This window comes from Anolis sagrei, chromosome 1 (assembly GCF_037176765.1).
Source record: "Anolis sagrei isolate rAnoSag1 chromosome 1, rAnoSag1.mat, whole genome shotgun sequence".
Classification (NCBI taxonomy): domain Eukaryota; kingdom Metazoa; phylum Chordata; class Lepidosauria; order Squamata; family Dactyloidae; genus Anolis; species Anolis sagrei.
Window position 1 is genome coordinate 193,980,929 of NC_090021.1, and position 19,036 is coordinate 193,999,964.

The following is a 19,036-nucleotide window of genomic DNA, read 5'->3' on the forward strand; positions in this document are numbered from 1 at the left end:
GGATTGGATCAGGATTGATGCAATAGGTTCAACCCTTGTGCCGGTAGATTGCTGACCGATAGGTCAGTGGTTTGAATCCGAGGAGAGTGGGTTGAGCTCCCTCTCTCAGCTCCCGCTCTCCATGTTGGGACATGAGAGAAGCCTCCCACAAGGATGGTAAAACAGCAAAACATCCGGGTGTCCCCTGAGCAATGTCCTTGCAGATGTCAGATTCTCTCACACCAGAAGCGACTTGCAGTTTCTCAAGTCGCTCCTGACATGGAAAAAAAATCAGGATGGAGTCATACTTCTAAGTTCCCTAAAGTCTGTGTACTCTTCAAAACAACTGAAACAGAACCAAGTAAAGATATCACTTCTTGGGCCAAATGGATACCCCCCTCTCTTGTTCTAAAAACAAAATCCCAATGTCAACTGTGTTATATGTAAGGCTTCTAAAAATAAATATTGCAGTGCATTCTTAACTTGAGAGACACTTCCTTTACCCACTCAAAGTTTAATAACAGTTTTTAATTACTGAAAGTCTTTGGATGTTGTCCACAGAAAATGAGGAAGATCCTATAAGTATTCAAAAGTTCTTCTGAGTTTTTCACAAAACTGACGCTCTTGTTTCCCCTTCTTTACGTTTTCATCTTCATTTGAATGACTGCAGGTCATTTGATAAACATAGCAACTGAAGGTCCTGTTGGGCTTTTGTTCAATATGCAGCACGACATTTCTGTCAAAGTAAACTTCATGGCTGTATGTCTGAAAGTTAAACAGTAATTTTCAGTTCTATTAGATAATGTGGGGAATGCACTCGTAAAATACAGAGATGCTTTGTAGTGATAAGCAGACAAGACCTTACTTTGCAGATCATAATGTACTTGCTTCAAAGCTTAATTATTGAACATAGCTCTATTTGATCCTTGGAGCGCAATGGGTTATAAATAAATACATATTATTACTACTAATATTACTCCAATTTTTAAACTTGATGTCATGGACTACAACTCCCATCATCCTCAGAATCTTGTCTGACATGTGGAATATCCTCAGGCATCCACGTTGGATGACATAAAGCTGAGAAAAACAGCTGATTGGGAAAATAGTCTAATGTGACTGCAGGGCTCTAAAGCTGACAACTGCCAAGACTGAAATCAGTTTCCTTGGTTTGCCTCCTGCACTTGGAGCATCGTAATATTTTGGTTGCTGTCATGCCATTGAGGCTAGTGCTTCCTTGGCATAGAGTTTCTCCAAGGGAGTGTGTAAGTAGAATGTCAAATGTGTATTAATTACGCCTTGTAGATAAATACTCAAGGCCAACAACAAAAGACTGCAGGACTTTTGAAGCAGCTGAAATCACATCTGACTATAACAAAGTAACAAGCTCATAGATTTGGTTGTTTCATAATCATACCTCTCTCTTCCCTCTGGCATATTTTTCTCAGGCTACTGGGGTTTGTGAGTATGTCTGGGGTAAATAAAAATAACAAACCTCAGTCATACCTCTGGAGCAGAACATGCCAAGCATTGGAGGGAGTAGAAAACAAGAGGTTTGAAAGGTGAATTATTTGCACCACACCTCTCAGAGTACCCAGCCAGTATGGTGACTGGCCATTCTATTGGAAGGATTCTGAGAGTTATAAATTCCCAGAGTAACATTCCCAAGCCTGGGAGAGGTCAGGGTCAATGGCAATTTGTGGAGAAACACTGGGAAAGCATTGCTCCTTATTGCAATGTCTGTGAAGCTTCATGACCATAATTTATAGAAAGCAATTGAATTTACACTAGAAAAAAATCTAGTCTTCTATAATTTGAAACATGTATTAACTAATTTTTGGTTTACACATATTTCATCAACCTTAGATAAAGCAATTAACTTTATCTAAGCTCACTTTTTTGTGTATTTGTTTCACTATCAGCAGAAATACTTGAAAAGCTTAGCTATCAGTTTTGTGCCTTGCTTTTTTAAAAAGTTGCTTTAAGAATTTTCAGTTGTTGACTGCCAGAAGGTCATCTTTGACTTACTTTGCTTTTAAAAAAACCCAAAATCAAAATTGTTTTTAAGTTGCAAAACAATTCTGGAAAAGGGTGAGGAACAGACAGTGCAAGGAAAGAGATAATGACATAATATGATCCCTATCAGAGAGCACAGCTCTAGAAAGAAAACAAATGTAGCTGCCAACTACATGGTGTATGTGACTCCAGAGAATAGTGGTCACTTTTTAAAGCCACATCTTTATATATCTTTCCATCCCACTCCCTCACCCTGGTATATAATCTCTACATTTACCATCTTCATGGCATATGCAAATGGATAAACCATACCAAGTTGCGTTGGTTATATGTGGAATCTGTAAGGCATATATAAATGGATAAATGACACCAGGTACTAGAAATATTAATGAAATCTTTCATTAGCCTTTGACATACTCACCACATCCCAAGATTCCACAAAAGGAATGCTCTTAAGTCGAGTCCCACGCTCATTACATCGAAGGTCAAGGCGAGCACTTCCATCAGATCCTATCTGCGTGACTGCTGCAATGGACAGTAAATTCAGCTCATCTTCATAATCCACTATTTTGAAAGTCTTATTGAGGAAAAAGAAATCCAGCTTAGTGGGCAGGTCACATTTTTGGACACTTAAAATAATGTTTCTGAGTTACAGTGCAGAAAAATAAACCAACAATAAAAGAAGAGTAAGTGCCCAGCTTTATAAACTGTGCATCCATTACTGCTGCTCATTGCTTCGTTTCCCTCTTCTTAATGTATTTCACTCAGGGCTCTAAAGGTTGGTAGTCATTCCAGAAGTTTAGGTGGTGTACAGTTTATTATTTACTGCATTTTTATCCCACTCTATCTCCAACCCAAAGAGGACTCACAACAGCTTCCAGTTTGGTAATAATTCAATGCCACTTTGCAACATAAAAACATTAAAATACACAACACATTAAAACCATAAAATAAGCCATATAAATACATTTTAAAAACTGTTAAAATATAGAACCTAATCCCTACAATTATAGTCCAAGCCAATTCATTTATATTAGCTGCGTGGTTGCATATTGCACTGTGGTTGTACTACTCCCCAAACGCTTGGTTCCACAGCCAGGATTTAATTTTCTTTCTGAAAATCAGGAGGGAGGATGGTGATCTAATATTGCTGGGCAGGGAGTTCCATAGCCGAGAGGCCACCACTGAAAAGGCCCTGTCCCTCGTCCTCAACAGTTGCACTTGTGAGGGGGGTGGGACTGAGAGCAGGGCCTCCCCATAAGATCTTAACATCCAAGCTGGTTCATAGTGGGAGATACATTTGGACAGGTAAGCTGGGCCAGAACTGTTTAGGGCTTTATAGGCTAAAGCCAGCACTTCTGGGGAGGCCCTGGTCTCGGCCCCACCTTCTTTACAGGTGCCACTGGTGGGAACGAGAGACAGGGCCTTCTCAGTGGCGGCCCCTCAGCTGTGGAACTCCCTCCTCTGCAAAATCTTGACCTTCAGGAAGAAAGTAAAAACCTGGTTATGGGACCAAGCATTTGGGTAGCAAGTTAGTGCAATATGAGTATATGGAATTGTGAAATAGCTAATGGAATGGCCTTGCAATTGACTCTGGATGACCTGCTTTTAACAACTGTTTTAATATTGCTGTTGATTTTTGGTTTTAATGTCTATTTTTACTGTATGTACGTATGTGTATGGTATCAAACTGTTACCTTTTGTAAGGCCGCTCTGAGTCACCCTTTTGTGGTGAGAAGGGCGGGATATAATTGTAGTAAATAAATAAATAAATAAATATAAATATGCTGGATTGGGGATAGGCACGAAGAGGTGGAGGGAGCTCTTGTACCTATATGAGTTGTGTGGAAGATGGGATTTCAGCAAGTCTTTGGATTTAGGGTGAGAAAGAAATACTTTATCAAATAAATAAGATATACCTTATACCACAGGCTACATCTGCTGGAATTCCCTCTTCCCGAAAATAACAAAGGTACAGAATCGCTGTACTTTTTTCATGTAACCAATCTAAATATGATATAGTGGAATGACAGGTGAAAGCTAAGGAACTGCATACAAGGGAAACTGCAGCGAACACTGTAGGATCTTCAATTCTCTATATATCCAAATCACTGTGAAAATGAATGTTGGACAAATATTGAAATTCATTCCTCCAATAACTACCAGAAAACGTTTTAAGCCAACTGCTCTCTACTGTGAAATGTCAGTTAGGCCATAAAATTAAAAAGGAGCTCTATTACGGGTGACATTCTGCCTGTTGGTATGTTTTCCCCCTCTGTTTAAATTTGGTAAGTTGAATGTAAATGAATGACAGATTTTAAAGGCCGTGGAGGAACCCTTGCCATGTTTTTACCCAGATGATATGCATTTCCATGGAAACAAGGCTGGAAATGGTTTCCAGAAGCTGAGGAATTAGAATTCTTGTGGCTGTGTCATCTCAGCCACAGTTCCTGATGGAGGGTGAAAAATGGTTTCCAAAAATAGTCGCTAATGATTCAAGGAGCACACTGCTCAGATCTGTACTGTTTCCTCTGTGTTATTTACCATCTTGTCATGAACCGCATTCTCTCAAACAGCCTAAAATTAGTTGTAGGCAATGTAGCAGGTAATAACGTTGAATGCCCCAAATTTCCACCAGCCAATTTGATTCCACCTCCCTTTGGGATCTCTAGATCAGTGTCAGCTGCCTCAGGTACTTAAATTTCACAAGTTTAGCATCCCTTAAACCGTTTTGCCTGTGCACATGATAGCTGCATCTTTCAAAGAAAAGATATTTTAAAGGATTGTCCTTGCTAATCACCAGTCAACAAGGAAACAAAGACATTTTATCGACATGGCTCATTTTGGGTTGTTGTAAGTTTTTTGGGCCGTATGGCCATGTTCCAGAAGCATTCTCTCCTGACGTTTCACCTGCATCTATGGCAGGCATCCCTCAGAGGGATGCCTGCCATAGATGCAGGCAAAATGTCAGAAGAGAATGCTTCTGGAACATGGCCATACAGCCCAAAAAACTTACAACAACCCAGTGATTTTGGCCATGAAAGCTTTCGACAACGGCTCATTTTACTGTTGCCTTATTCAAGATAATTTTTCCTGATTTCCCCACAATTTAAGTTACCTCTTTCTCAGGGTCATCATCCAGTGAGTTAAAACGCTTCTTCACTATGCGGCCAGAAGCTGTTACCGTTATGGAGTTCTCAGTCTTCAAGTTTCACAATATAGAGAAAAGGGTGGGTAAATAAACAAATAATCAACTGAGCTAATTTTGCATTTAGCTAAATACGGTAAATGACAGTACCATTGCTACAGATATATGAGCTTTGAGGTTTTGTGGTATTAAAAACACATCTGAAAACTGCAGATGGCATTTAATTAGAAAGCATTTCAGAGAAGAATGAAGTCACTGATAAACACTGAACTGTTATAACAACATTACATACCAGAAGCCACTCTGTCTAGAAATGTAATGTTTTAGCTTGTGGTTTTTTAAATACATTATAACTGTATTCTCAATTCGCTTCTGACACGATAAATAAATAAATAGCTTGTTGTTCTGTTACAGCTCAAGAAGCCATTTCAAGCTCTTCAATTATTAAATGTTTTGCGGCTGTTCAAAATTATCTTAGAAGCACTGTAACAACAGGCTCTCCACTTTTGCAGGGACTAGGTGTGCAGGATCCCTGCAGAAGTGAGAAAACATCAAATTAAAAAAAAATTTTTTTTAACCTGAGAGAAGAGCTCTTTAGGAATCTCTTCATCCTCCAAATTGACCACGGAGGACCTAGGCAGTGGTTCTCAACCTGGGGTCCCCTGATGTTTTTGGCCTTCAACTCCCAGAAATCCTAACTGCTGGTAAACTGGATGGGACTTCTGGGAGTTGTAGGCCAAAAACATCTGGGGACCCCAGGTTGAGAACCACTGACCTAGAGATTCAGAGAAAGCAGCTGCCCTAAAGATCCAGAGGTTCCAAGAAAGAACACATTAATCAAATCAGAAAATAATCAAATCTGAAAAAATTAAATTGATTCTTAAATTAATTCTCATGTTCTCTTTTATCAGCTATATTTTTTGCATAGATATGTACTAGTCCATTAAAACAAAATCATTCAGAGTGATAACACCATTAAATATAATGTTACGGAGTACTCAGTGTAAGATCCATTCAACAAGTCTCATTATTTGGAACTGTGGTTGAATAACGTTTCCTTCAAGATTCAGGTTTCCTCTGTACCTCACTGGCCTTAATTCAATTCATAAATGGATAGAATGTATCCAAGGGAAAAAAATGACAGGAAAACAAACCAAGTCTATCAGTTTTTGAATCCAAAGCTATGGTCTTCAGCATTGAAAGAGCTGTCCCTCCTTTTAAAAAAGTATGTTTTAACCCACATATTTTCAAAATTCAATCCTCAGTATGAGGACTTTGTCCTTAAAAAACCCTATGGTAATTCAGTTCAGATTTGTATACAAGTTAAGTATATTCATAATTAATCATGAAGTCAGGATGACTAGACAAATCTCAGTGACTGATGGTAACCATGGAGCAATCCAGATTCTGGTGCAATCATGTAGTAATCTCAGGTCCCTTCTACACTGTCACATAAAATCCAGATTATTTGCTTCGGACTGGATGATCTGGCAGTGTAGACTCATAATCCAGTTCAAAGCAGATAATGTGTATTATCTGCTTTGATAATCTGGGTTATATGGCAATGTAAAGGGCTTTAGCAAGCAGGGCTGAAGTAATGTATCAGCTGATTGGTCAATATTTGTATAAAATTGAGACAGCAAACTAACATTTTCCCCAGGTGGTCAATTTTGGAGATATGTCAAAAAATGTGTTGTGAATAGAATGAAAGGCGAGATTGTGGGCCCTTCCACAGAGCCCTATATCCCAGAATATCAAGGAAGAAAATCCCATAATATCTGAGTTCACATTCTGATAATATGGGATTTTCTGCCTTAATATTCTGGGTTATAGGGCTCTGTGGAAGGGCCCCGTGTTAATGTACAGATTGTTTTTGTATCGCTGAACTACAAGAAAGATAAAACTTTTTGTTTTAAGAAAGATACTTTTGCTGTCTGCGAGTCTGCTGTTCAGATCAAGCAAACTCCATAGATTTACTAAGAATCAGATTTATTTGTACAAGGACTACACACTATGTTTTTTTGTGTAAACACCTAGCAAAGTCTTATGACCTCCTCCTTTTTTCCCCAGAATCCAGTTTAAGTTCTCCTTGGCATAATCAAATGTTTGAAAAACACTATAAAATGGAGTAACTCATGCCTTAGGTGATTCTTTTCTTATGTAAGCAATTTATTCTTGATCAAATCAAAGACTGACATGGATGATTTTTTTTAATGTGGTGCTGCTAACTTTTGAAAACTGCCTAACCAATATCTGAACACCATTATTTGCAGACCTGCATTTAAGTTGCAATGCAGAAATTCAGTCTTCAAATGTAATTCCCCACAGTCTTGAAGCAACATATAATCATATAGATGTTTTGGCCTACAACTTCTGTTAGCCCCATCCCCCAAGGCCAAAGGTAGGATGATAGAAGCTTGGCAGTCTATTGCTCTACTGCTATCCAAGAATGTTCCCCCTGTTGTGGATTTAAAACTTACTTTTCTGCTTTTATTTCATGTCAGGACCAACTTGAGAAACTGCAAGTCACTTCTGGTGTAAGAGAACTGGAAGTCTGCAAAGACATTGCCCAGGGGATGCCTGGATGTTTTACCATTCTGTGGGAGGCTTCTTGGTTTTAAAAATCATCTCTACCTGCAATTTGGCTCATTCAGACTTCCAGTCCTAATATGGGCAACTCCACTGTGACAAGTCAAGACTCTAACTGGCCTTTCCTTCCAAGAATAATTACTCATTGTCCACATGTGCTAACAAGGTTACTCATTCCACTTCTAGGTCTTTTCAGCACTATGTTTATGAAGTTTGCGTCCACACAAGTGGCTTGAAAGAACAATGCTTACTACTTTGACAAATAAGGTTGATTTAGACATGTTTCTTCACCATCTGCTAGCTCTGAGATGAATCGTGAGCACCAGCTTCACTGAAAAGGACACACACTGACCCATTGTAGAGTTCACTCCACAATGATTAACCTATGACAGAGAACTAATTTAGGTAAGTCTACAAATTATGAACAGGCACCTGTGCACCGACAGTAATGTATCTCAGACGATTTCCTCTCAGTTCAGTCCTGTGTTAGTTCTTTTACAACATACAGAACACACAAAAATTAAAAGGTAGGATTTTGTATTTTTCTTCTTGTAATCTCACATTATTTTCTCTGCTGGCTTCTATGATGAAATCTTCTGTAACTTTCTGCTGTTCTGTATTGCCTTCCACTTCTTTCAGCTTCAAAACTCTGTTGGGGGGAAAAAGAGAGAAAAGAAAACTAAGGAGAATGTCATGCCAAAGAAGGTACAATACAGAAACACATTTTCACCTAGATGTAAGTTATGCAGTCATTGTGAAAAATGTAGGTTTCTTGAAGGAACAACTAAATTACAAAGCCAGCCAAATTGCACCATGCTGTAAACAAGTACATTTTAAGTATATTTTCAAATGAGCGATGGACCCAAGACTCTGTCATATACTGTGTCCATTTCTAGCTATATTTGCCTTGGTTGACTGCAAAATTTCACCTCTTCTCCCAAATGACTTGGAGAGTTGACAATGTTTTAAGATGTAAGGAAGGGGTGATGGGCTCCGGCCCGTTGCATGCAGGACAAATTCTGCTCGAAGGACCAGGTAGCATATTCTGCAAAAGATGTTTCTGCCTAAGTCTGACCTGGTATAAAGATGCTTCCAATCTTCTTTTCTGTTATGGTCTATGATAGGGATAGGAATCTATGCAACTTACAAAGTCATTTTTATAGGTTCAAGGTCCTTCCCAGATCCATATAGCAGAAAAGGGGAAATTGCTGCTCCTTGTTGAGCAACAATTGTCTTCTTAAACAAGGGGCAACTGTCCCCTCTCGACACCATTAGGAAATCAAAGTAACTGTTTATAGAAAACCAGAAGATTGTTTATAGAAAACCAGAAGATTGTTGCCACTCTGTTTCATTTATTTTTATCCCTAAATCTTCTTCCCAGACCTCCTTGAGGATGTTATTTTTTGTTTTTCCTTCCTTTATTTCAATTATTATCTTTTATACTTGCGGAATCAAAGAAAACCCTAATAGATTCATTTTACAAATCCATCTAGCATTCTCTTTCCAAAAATAGGCTGAACGCAGAAGCCCCCCTCCCTGTGTTTGTTCTCAGTATCTGGTGGTCACATGGACGTTGCTTTTGTAAACAGAGGTTCCAATTAGCTACTGTGGCTATAGAGCTATCTGCTATGTATTTCTCTATTGACCCTTTCTGAAAGGCATCAGTAAATAAAAGGGAAATCAGTAAATAAAAGGGATTTGTCTATTGACCCTTTCTGAAAGGCATCAGTAAATAAAATGGTCAAAAACATGTTATAATTTCTTGGTAAGGGCTGGAGAATTGTTCGGTTGCAGCTTAGCACTGGGAAATTTTCAGTAAAAACCTACTTTATCAAATTTGGTCCCACATGTAGTATCCTTCCAGAACTGTCTGGGTGGAAAGTTATCCAGTCAGGTTCCAATGAGCAACATTTCATTTCCTGTACGCCGTTCTTTGCCTGAAATAATGAAACAGAAACTTCAGGATATCTGGAACAAACACCGAACAAAACACATAACATGTTAGCAATACAAAATTCTGTCACCCTGACTGTTCAATCAGGAGATCTGGTCATTCACTACAATGGGCCAAATCCACTATATCTCATGGCAGGAATTTACCATGTGATTCAAGTGGGTCTTTAGCAACTGACCTTTGTTCAGGGCTCTTTGTGGTGATGTATTCAATACTGGTATGTTTTAAATTGTGCTTGCAGGCCCTTTTATGAGGGAAAGGTGGGACATAGATTCAGTCACAATATTATTGTCTTATACAAGGTCTATCTTGATTACTTGGAGATATGTGATTTAATTTGGGCAGATAAATCCCTCACTGATACAAATCATAAGCATTTCACAACATCATTATGATTATTGTTGTTGTGGCCAATTTATCTCCCAATGGCCAACCTTTCAGTGATGACGGTCACCATAGTTAAGCTAAGTTGTTCTTCAGATATCTAGTCTGTTGTGAAGGTTATATTCAACGCCATCCCATGGACAACCTCCATGGCTGCCCCTCGCACTCATTTTTATTGATCAGTATAAATTGGCCAATAATCCCCAGTAAAACATATCATGCTTTATTTTGGTTCCTCTGGGCCAGTTTTAAGCCCAGGAAAGCTTTTCTTCCTCCAGGGCCTAATCCAGAAAGAAACAGAAATGACATCCAATATTCTTCTGAAACACAATTCTCTGATAAGCATAACAATGTATTTCCCCCCATTTTAATCTATATGTCCTATTTCTGTGTGATTTAGAAGGCAAAGATGCTATTTCTCACCTAGTTTGTTATATAGAAATGTAACTTGGATTGTATGTTACAACAATAAAGGATGAGCTAGAAGTGAAAAAGACACATTTGGAGCTAAAAATATAATTCATCTGAAGGCAGTGTTATGTTTCCTCATACAGCATAACTGGAAAAGAAGAACTAAGACAAGAAATAGGAATCAAAACAAATCTCCAAGCAAAATATTTAGGAAGAAACTTAACAATGACTAAGAAGAATCTATATAAAAATAACTGAAAAAAAACTTGGAATGAAATAAAAAAAGACTTGAAATAATTGATGACTTTGGAGATCTCTCTCCTAGGACGTATAGCTACAACAAAAATGAATGTTCTACCCAAACTATGCTTCTTGTTCCAGGGTATCCCAATTGACATCCAGGAAAAAGATTTTACTGAACTTACAAGATTTATTTGGAGAGGGAAGAAAGCTAGAATAAAGATGAAAAATCTACAAGACACTAAACAAAGAGGACTGGCCCTCCCAAACCTTATATTATATAGAGCAGCATCTATATTGAATCAGCTAAAAGAACAGATCCATCTTGATAATCAAAGTCTCAAAACCTTTGAAGGAGGTTTCAAATTTGGCACACATGCATATGTATTTTATGGAATAGTGGCAGAAGATCCAAATTTTAACAAACACCCAATTAGGAAAATCCTGATTAAAACTTGGAACAAGCATAAAAGAAAATTTCATACAAAAATACCACAATGGATTTCGATTCAGGAAGCCTTCAAGCAAAGTAGAAATTCCAAGGGTAGCAAAAGATGGCCAGCATATGCAGATATGTCAAGGAAACACGAGGCAACCTCCAACTGAGAAATAAACCAACAGCGCTACAACCTGAAGAGGTTTGATTATGCACAAATACTTCATCAATAGCAAAAAGGATGAATAGACAGGATTTGAAGAAGAAAAGACTAATCTTGATAAGATACTGAAATTAAGAAATAAATAACTATTTAAGTTCTGCAATCTCCTGCTAAAATTACACACAGAAGATGACTATGTCAAGGAATATATGATAAAATGGGCCAAAAATATTGGCCCTTCGATCAGCTTTGAAGAGTGGAAACACCTCTGGAGAGTAAAAAGAAAAATATTCAGACTAATCACTTCTGGGAAATGTCTACAAAATGCTTTATTAATTCCATATGATACCTATCAAAATAGCTAAAATGCAGCCACAATTGAAAAATACTTATTGGAAATGCAAACAAGCAATGGGGTCATTTTTCCATATGTGGTGGTCTTGCAAGAAGGCAAAAAGCTTTTGGATTAAGATCCATAAAACTATTGAAAAAGTAATTAAGCTTAAAATCCCCATGAACCTCTACTAGGAATAACAGACAGATCACTTTTGAAGACACATGACAAACTTTTCACCCTGTTGACAATTGCTGCGAGAATTGTTTACGTGGAAACTGGAAGAAACACCAGAAGTGGAGGAACGGATTGTGAAAGTGGCAGAGGTGGTTGAAATGGACATCCTGACAGGATACTTTCAGTCAAAAGACACTTCAAAGTTCACGAAGGATTGGGAACCTTTAAAAAGCTTCTAGAAGGACTATTTCAATGTAGGGGATTTCATGTTTAAAATGGAACATTTGACTATTATAAAATCTAAGAAGAATGCAATGGCAAACCCAGTCTGAACAAATGTTGCTCTATTCTGTCACAGAGGCATCATAGATCAGAAATGAATGGAGGGCATACAACAATAATAATCCTAAATATATTGCCATAAGACATTTATCCTTCCAATGGCAACACTTCCACATGTGAGTATGGGAACAAATATTTTGCCCTCTTAAGAGATTATCCATCTCATACCAAAGTCTGCCATTATTAAGATGCTTTCTGGCTACTGTTCAGGGTTTTCTTTTACACACACAGAAATACAAGGGAATGTAATACTTAAAAGTCATCTTTACAAACTCTTTGAGGAAATGGATAATCAGGGAACACAGTTTTGCTTCTCTTATCTTCCAGAGGCCGTAGTGTAAAATCCTGTGAAACCATTACCAAAGTGTGGTCTTTCAGGGAACAAATATGGAAGATTCCTTTTTGACTTTTCTTGTTAGGAGTGATGATGTAATGCCAGGGGAATCCTCCAATCTGAAATGTGCTCTCCAGGGAAGACACCTCAAAAAGCAGGTCAGGAGCACCTGTGGACAGAAAGGGATGTTGAGAATCCAATTGAGAGGAAAGCAGCTTTATCATTCAATTTGTTTCTGGGTAAAACCTTAAAGACTGAGCACACACAGAGTGCTTAGAGTCTGTGTAGTCATCCCTCCACATTAAAAGATTTAATTCAAAATGTTCTCTCTAGGAATCTCTAGATCCTCCAGTGTAATGCTATGGTCAGCTACCTCCATTTATAGTGGAGTACCTAGAGATTTCCCAAAAGAACCAGTCTTTAGGGTCCTAAAGACAGGCAAAGGTAAACATCAGTCCTCCAGGTGTTTTGGATTTCAACTCCCAGAAATCCCAGCTAGTTTACCTAGGAATTATGGGAGTTGAAGTCCAAAACACCTGGAGAGCCAAAGCCTGCCCACTGCTGCTCTAAGGCCCCATTTTGTGATCAGCTTCCAGCTGGGATGGAAAACCTAGATCTCTCAAGTTAAAAAATAGCTGTTTTATTAATGGTGTTTCATGTTAACAGGGGTCCTGTGCCCCTAATCCCAGCAAATGTGGAAGGCTGACTGTAGTCAGGATCGGAATTGCTTCTATCAGGCAAATGTGAAGGGGTAGCTGCTACTCCAAAGTGTATTAGAGGGTCTTCTGTGACCATTATACTAAGAGTAGTCACCTTTCCTCAAAAATATCTTGTCTACACTGTCATAAAGGTGTGCAAACAGTGGAGGGCATCGGGCACATAGCTGCATACACTATTTAGTTGATGTGGGACAATTGCAAGGCCTAGATAGGCCCTATAGGCTTGTGGGCCTGAGAACATGTCCCTTAGCCCTTTGCAATGAGACATGGAAATGATTCAATGAAGGCAGAAAGTTTTAAAACCATTGTTTTAGTATAAGATAGCGCACCAAGATTTACTGCAAAGTCACTAGGTGACTAGTAGTAGATTTGCTAATGTTTCGGTAAAGCAACAGAGTAAAATGGTTAATAGTTAACACTGTCCAAAGGCTCTTCCCTAAATTAGGTTGCTTGAATCTTTGACCTGTTCTCCCTATTTACAACTCACAAAGTACAATAGACAAACTATCTCTGCCTTGAGATGCCATTTGGTATTTGGGCCCTCACTGTTCTGGCTCTGACCAATGGACACTGCCACGATCTTCACGCTACCAAGACACTGCCAAATGGGCTTTTTTACTCTCTAGACATATGTTGGTAATATATTGACAATATTTTATTAGTTTATGGGCTACAGAATAAATGAAAATTAGATAATGACCTAAATACTAAGCCAGACAGCCTTAGTATAGCTAAGAATCATGTGGACCTGCCATTCAAATTCCTGTATAAACATTTCCCAGACTTGCCTTCTTAAAGACTAATTATGGAGCAATTCTTTCTCCAGAAAATTTGCCCAAGTGACGTTTGACCTGGCCAACATTAGTACTTTCACCAAGAGCACATGTCTTATATATACAGCGTGATTTTAAATTGATACTTTATTTGGTGATTTTTAATTCTGTACCCCTTGACTAAAAACATACATATGGGACAGAATAACAGTCTAAAAGAAAGGAAGGAAGGAAGGAAGGAAGGAAGGATATATATATATATATATATATATATATATATATATATATTCAAAAGATGCATATGCCATCAGTTGGGGATCCCTCCCCCAGCACCAACTACTGCTCTGGGCCAGAGTGAAGAGAGAGGGTGCCAGGAGACAGTTCCACTTTGTCTCCTGTGCTTTGTTAATAATATAATATAATATAATATAATATAATATAATATAATATAATGCAATGTAATGTAATGTAATATATTGTATAGACATATAATATTTATAACATTATAATGTAATGCAATATAATACTAATAATATGATATATTTATATATTTATATTACATGTAATATTACTAATAATATTACAGTATAATGGTATAGTACAATATAGTAATATTTAATACTGATATTGTACTATGCTAATAATATAATACATTGTATCTATCTATCTATCTATCTATCTATCTATCTATCTATCTATATCTTGTAAGCCACTCTGAGTCTCCTTCGGGGTGAGAAGGGTGGCATATATTGTCATAAATAAATAAATATCTCTGTGTGTGCATGTGTCAGAAATCCTTTACAGACTTAACCAGGAGTACAACCCATCCTTACTCTTCGACAGATACATATCAATAAAAGCAATATTGTGATTACAAGAAAAGACATATGGTATTTTAAACTAAACAAAAAAAAAACAGAGCAGAAGGATTAGGAAAGAACACATATTATAAAATCAGTGTTAGAGCACTAGCATTTTTTTTATTTCACTGCATTGGTAAAACTATTAATCTTCATATATACCTGTTATTTTAATGTTACATGGAATACCAAAAGGGTATTTTCCCACAATCCCAATTTTGCCGTTCCAGTTGTATTCCTGTCCCAAGTCCACTTGATGCTGCATAAACTAAAAACAACACAAATCTGATTATTTGCAACATATAACCAATTATTTGCAACATATATCAAGTTCTGATGGAAAAAACGTTAGAAAACACACACAAACATGTATGTGCATGTGCATCACATCATATGATACATATGATCATTCGGACCTGTTTACCTGTCTGAACGCATCTCCCTTTATGAATCACTGTGGAAACTAAGATCTTCTGGGGAGGCTCTGCTCTCGGTCCTGCCATCATCACAGGCGCATTTGGTGGGGAGAGACAGGGCCTTCTCAGTTATCCCCCCCCCCCCCCCCCCCGTTATGGAACTCCCTTCCTGCCAATATTAGATCAGCCCCTTCCCTCCTGTCCTTCAGAAGGATGGTGAAGACCTGGCTGTGGGACCAAGACTTTGGGGCAGTGCAATGAGGCAAAAGGGTGTCCCGAGAGGCAATTGATTTTAATGTGGATATAACTGATTTTAATGTTTGTATACATTTATGGTTTTATGTCCCGTCATTGAATGTTTACCGTATATATGCTGTGCTTTGCCCTGAGAAGGGCGGAATGTAAATGTTTCAAATAAATAAATAAATAAAGACAATATACATGTATGTGCATTCAACTAAGTTATACATATAGCAGAGCCTTATTCATGCATCTCCAGAAGGTTCCAGTGAGAGCAACTTACTCCTGGGCGAATGCGTTTATGTCTCTTATTATTCATTATTATAATTATTATTACTGTCATCTCCACCTTGTTTCTTAATTTGTAGTACATAGTAATAATATGTACTGGATTCCCAGTGAGCAGGAATATCATGCCCTATATTCATAAATGGGTGTGAACACAATGATGCAGACATGGATGCCCTAAAACATGTGCATTTATGTCGCTGTAATTTAATAATATTTTGGGCGTGGTTGTCCCCATTTTTTCACAGAACTAAATCTTTCTGGATATGGTGGGTCCACTGTAATTCAAGCCTTTATTAATGCACTAGGCTTGAATCCAAAGGATTCTGCTGATGGAAAGCCTTTTTTCTCATACTGCTCACTTTGCAAAAAGTTGTTGCCTAAGAAAAGTGATCTTAAATACAGAGAAGGCTTGTATTTGAAGGCTACTGGACAAGACTCTGTACAAGCTTATTCTGTACAAGACTCCTCAAACCTGACACTTTCTAGGCATGCTGGACGACAACTCTCAAGATCACCAATGTTGTCAATGACCAGGTTGGCAGAAAGATGAAGTGAGTGGCAATCCAACATATCTAGAGGCTAGTAGGCTGAGCCATTCTGCACTACTTTGCACTGGGATGGGCAACTATTGGAAGATGAGGACTGCACGGATCCCCCGTGAGACTTTAGAGTAGTGGTTCTCGACCTAAGAGTCCAAATACTGTCAATTGTGCTGTTTTAGTATGCCACCTATATCGATGTTGCTGTAACACTACTGCTAAGTAAGACTATTTTCTTACCTGCTCAGAGATAGTTTGAAAGCTATAGAGTCTGACGAGACCTGTACTGTGAGTCACAATCAACATACTGTGAGACATCGAAGCATCTGTCATGCTGTTCCCAAAGAACTGGTTTAAAGGAAAGAAAACATCTCATAATCATAGAGACCAGTAGAAGCGTCTTGCACTTGCCAAAATCTCCACCCTACATAGGAGATACATAAATTTTCCATAGCAAACAGCAACTTGAGAGGCAGGGAATAATAATAATAATAATAATAATAATAATAATAATAATAATAACAACTTTATTTTTAAGTCCCCCCCCCCCCCGCCCAAAGGGACTCAGGGTGGCTTCCAAAAACAAAGATGGCAAATATTCAGTGTCATGTGCAATGATAAGATAAAACAGAAACAAATGAACAATTTAAACTAACAGTTAAAAATAAGCAAATAAAACAACCTTGACTAAAACATGAAACCCATCGGCCTCATAAAACAATAGGCAGTTAAAATCTGTATAAAAATATGAAAATGTGCCTTTTATTAATAAATAAATAATATTTATCTGAAAAAATGGCAACACGAGGAAGGATTAAGCCTCTGACCTAATGTTATATTTTCATTCCAGATCTAGCCTACTTTTCCTAGCATGTTTATTTACCACACTTGTACCCCACCCTTCTCATCCCGCAGGGGACTCAGGATACCCTTACAAAGGCAACAATTCAATATTTTTTGTGTCAGGAGCGATTTGAGAAACTGTCGATTCTGGTGTGAGAGAATTGGCCATCTGCAAGGACATTGCCCAGGGGACGTCCGGATGTTTTTCTATCCTGTGGAAGGCTTCTCTCATGTATCTGCATGAGAAGCTGAGGCTGACAGAAGGGAGCTCACCCCGCTCCCCAGATTTTGGTCAGCAGTCCATTGCGCCACCTGGGGCTCCTCTCCTTCAGCTTCCTAAACAGAAGCAAACTTTGAAATAAAAAACCGACTTACTCTCCTGTGAAACCTGCGCATAATTGGGATGGGGACTCAGGACAACTTTACAATGGCAACAATTCAATGCCATATATACATATATACATATTGATTTAAATAGCATTAAAATCCAAAGCTATTAAAAACACAGACATTAAAACATCAATTAAAAGTGACTGGTGCTTGGATGGGGTCACAGTGTGCAAAGAATGCATTTATTAAAGTTTTTGAGTAGTGTCAACAGCGTATGATCAATGGGTAAAAGTATAACCAAATATCAAATCTTGGCATTTCTTTGAATAAACGTGACATAACTTGGAGAAAAGGCTAATGAGCTTTCTAATGGATCACAAGGAGAAAAGATAATTGTCTTGATGTATTCTAATCCATATTTTAGTACTACAAGGTACTGAGCCAGGAAACTTACTTTTTTGTCCAGTTCTAGCATTCCAATAAACGAGAGTGGCAGAACCCTGAAGATAGCAAGAACAAAAAGCACAGACTGCTGGACACCTGCCTAGGAAGGAGGACACTATAAATAATTATATACAGGTTTGTGCAGCACAACAAGGAAATGCGCAAATGTGAATTGTCTTACTTCTTTCTCTCTCCTAAGACACATGGGACACTCTTAGACTGTGGAATGACCCACAGGAAGAGATTCTGTCTGAATTTTAGAAAGCATTAAAGATCTGTCTCTTCCAGTAGGTCTACCCACAATACATTTTAAATTGACATTTTGAAGGGTATGAATAATTTTGATGCCTAAGGGTTTTAGTTTGATGTTGACATGTGTTGTTTTTTTTCATTTAGGTGTTTTAAGTGGTTCTATGTGTTTGTAGTTATATATTGTATTTTAATCTATGCTGAATCCCGCCTCGAGCTATGGAAAAAGGTGGGAAATAAATAATAAATGAAATCATGCATATTTACACACATACGTATACACTCTGTTTTGCATACAGAGGCAGAGAGTGTAAAAGTTCTAAAGATGGAATTTCAATATAAGTCATCTTTCAAGAGTCCCAGAACTCATGGATTTGCTGTGGTGCTTCTCACTGTGACACACCATTTTGTGATTTGTGGGGTGAGGGGAAATAAAAAAGTAGCTGGCTGCCCCCCTATGTACACAAAGTATTATGTTATTGTTGTTGAAACTTCAGATATGATGTTATATGACAGATTTATTACTTATATACACAATATAGAAGAACAACTTCTCTTTATCATGGATAAATTATTGTGTATATAAGTAATAAATCTGTCATATGACATTATATTTGAAGTTTCAACAACAATAACATAATACCTTGTGTATCTCAGTAATAGATATCTGTGTTCTATATATTGCCCCCCTATGTAGACTCAGAGCAATAATATCTTTCCTATATTTCTGTTGAGGTCTCTACAGGGAATGCCATTGCTCTGCATCTGACTATGGGGCATCACAATGTGCTTCTCTGATTCCTCACTCTCTCTACCAACCATGGA

General features: G+C 37.9%; 1 protein-coding gene and 1 long non-coding RNA gene across 5 annotated transcripts in view; one reads left to right on the forward strand and one right to left on the reverse strand.

Moving 5' to 3' along the window:
• Window positions 1-477: 477 nt before the first annotated feature.
• Window positions 478-19,036, reverse strand: part of DCAF17 (DDB1 and CUL4 associated factor 17) — a 30,277-nt gene continuing 11,718 nt past the window's right edge. For 2 of the 4 annotated variants that reach the window (XM_060778977.2, XM_060778959.2), the window contains exons 7-15: window positions 17,973-18,062; window positions 16,586-16,693; window positions 15,022-15,127; window positions 12,534-12,676; window positions 9,560-9,669; window positions 8,294-8,381; window positions 5,114-5,197; window positions 2,417-2,572; window positions 478-744 (exon numbers count right to left, since the gene is read on the reverse strand). In XM_060778977.2, the coding sequence (XP_060634960.2) occupies window positions 556-744; window positions 2,417-2,572; window positions 5,114-5,197; window positions 8,294-8,381; window positions 9,560-9,669; window positions 12,534-12,676; window positions 15,022-15,127; window positions 16,586-16,693; window positions 17,973-18,062 (1,074 nt within the window). In that variant the 3' untranslated portion in view covers window positions 478-555. Of the gene's footprint in view, window positions 745-2,416; window positions 2,573-5,113; window positions 5,198-8,293; window positions 8,382-9,559; window positions 9,670-12,533; window positions 12,677-15,021; window positions 15,128-16,585; window positions 16,694-17,972; window positions 18,063-19,036 lie in introns of those variants that run through there. The other 2 variants (XM_060778969.2, XM_067471569.1) reach the window with 2 other exon arrangements.
• Window positions 8,172-10,856, forward strand: LOC137097632 (uncharacterized). The gene is made up of 3 exons (XR_010910315.1): window positions 8,172-8,259; window positions 8,372-8,437; window positions 10,625-10,856. It is a non-coding gene; the product is annotated as an uncharacterized lncRNA (long non-coding RNA).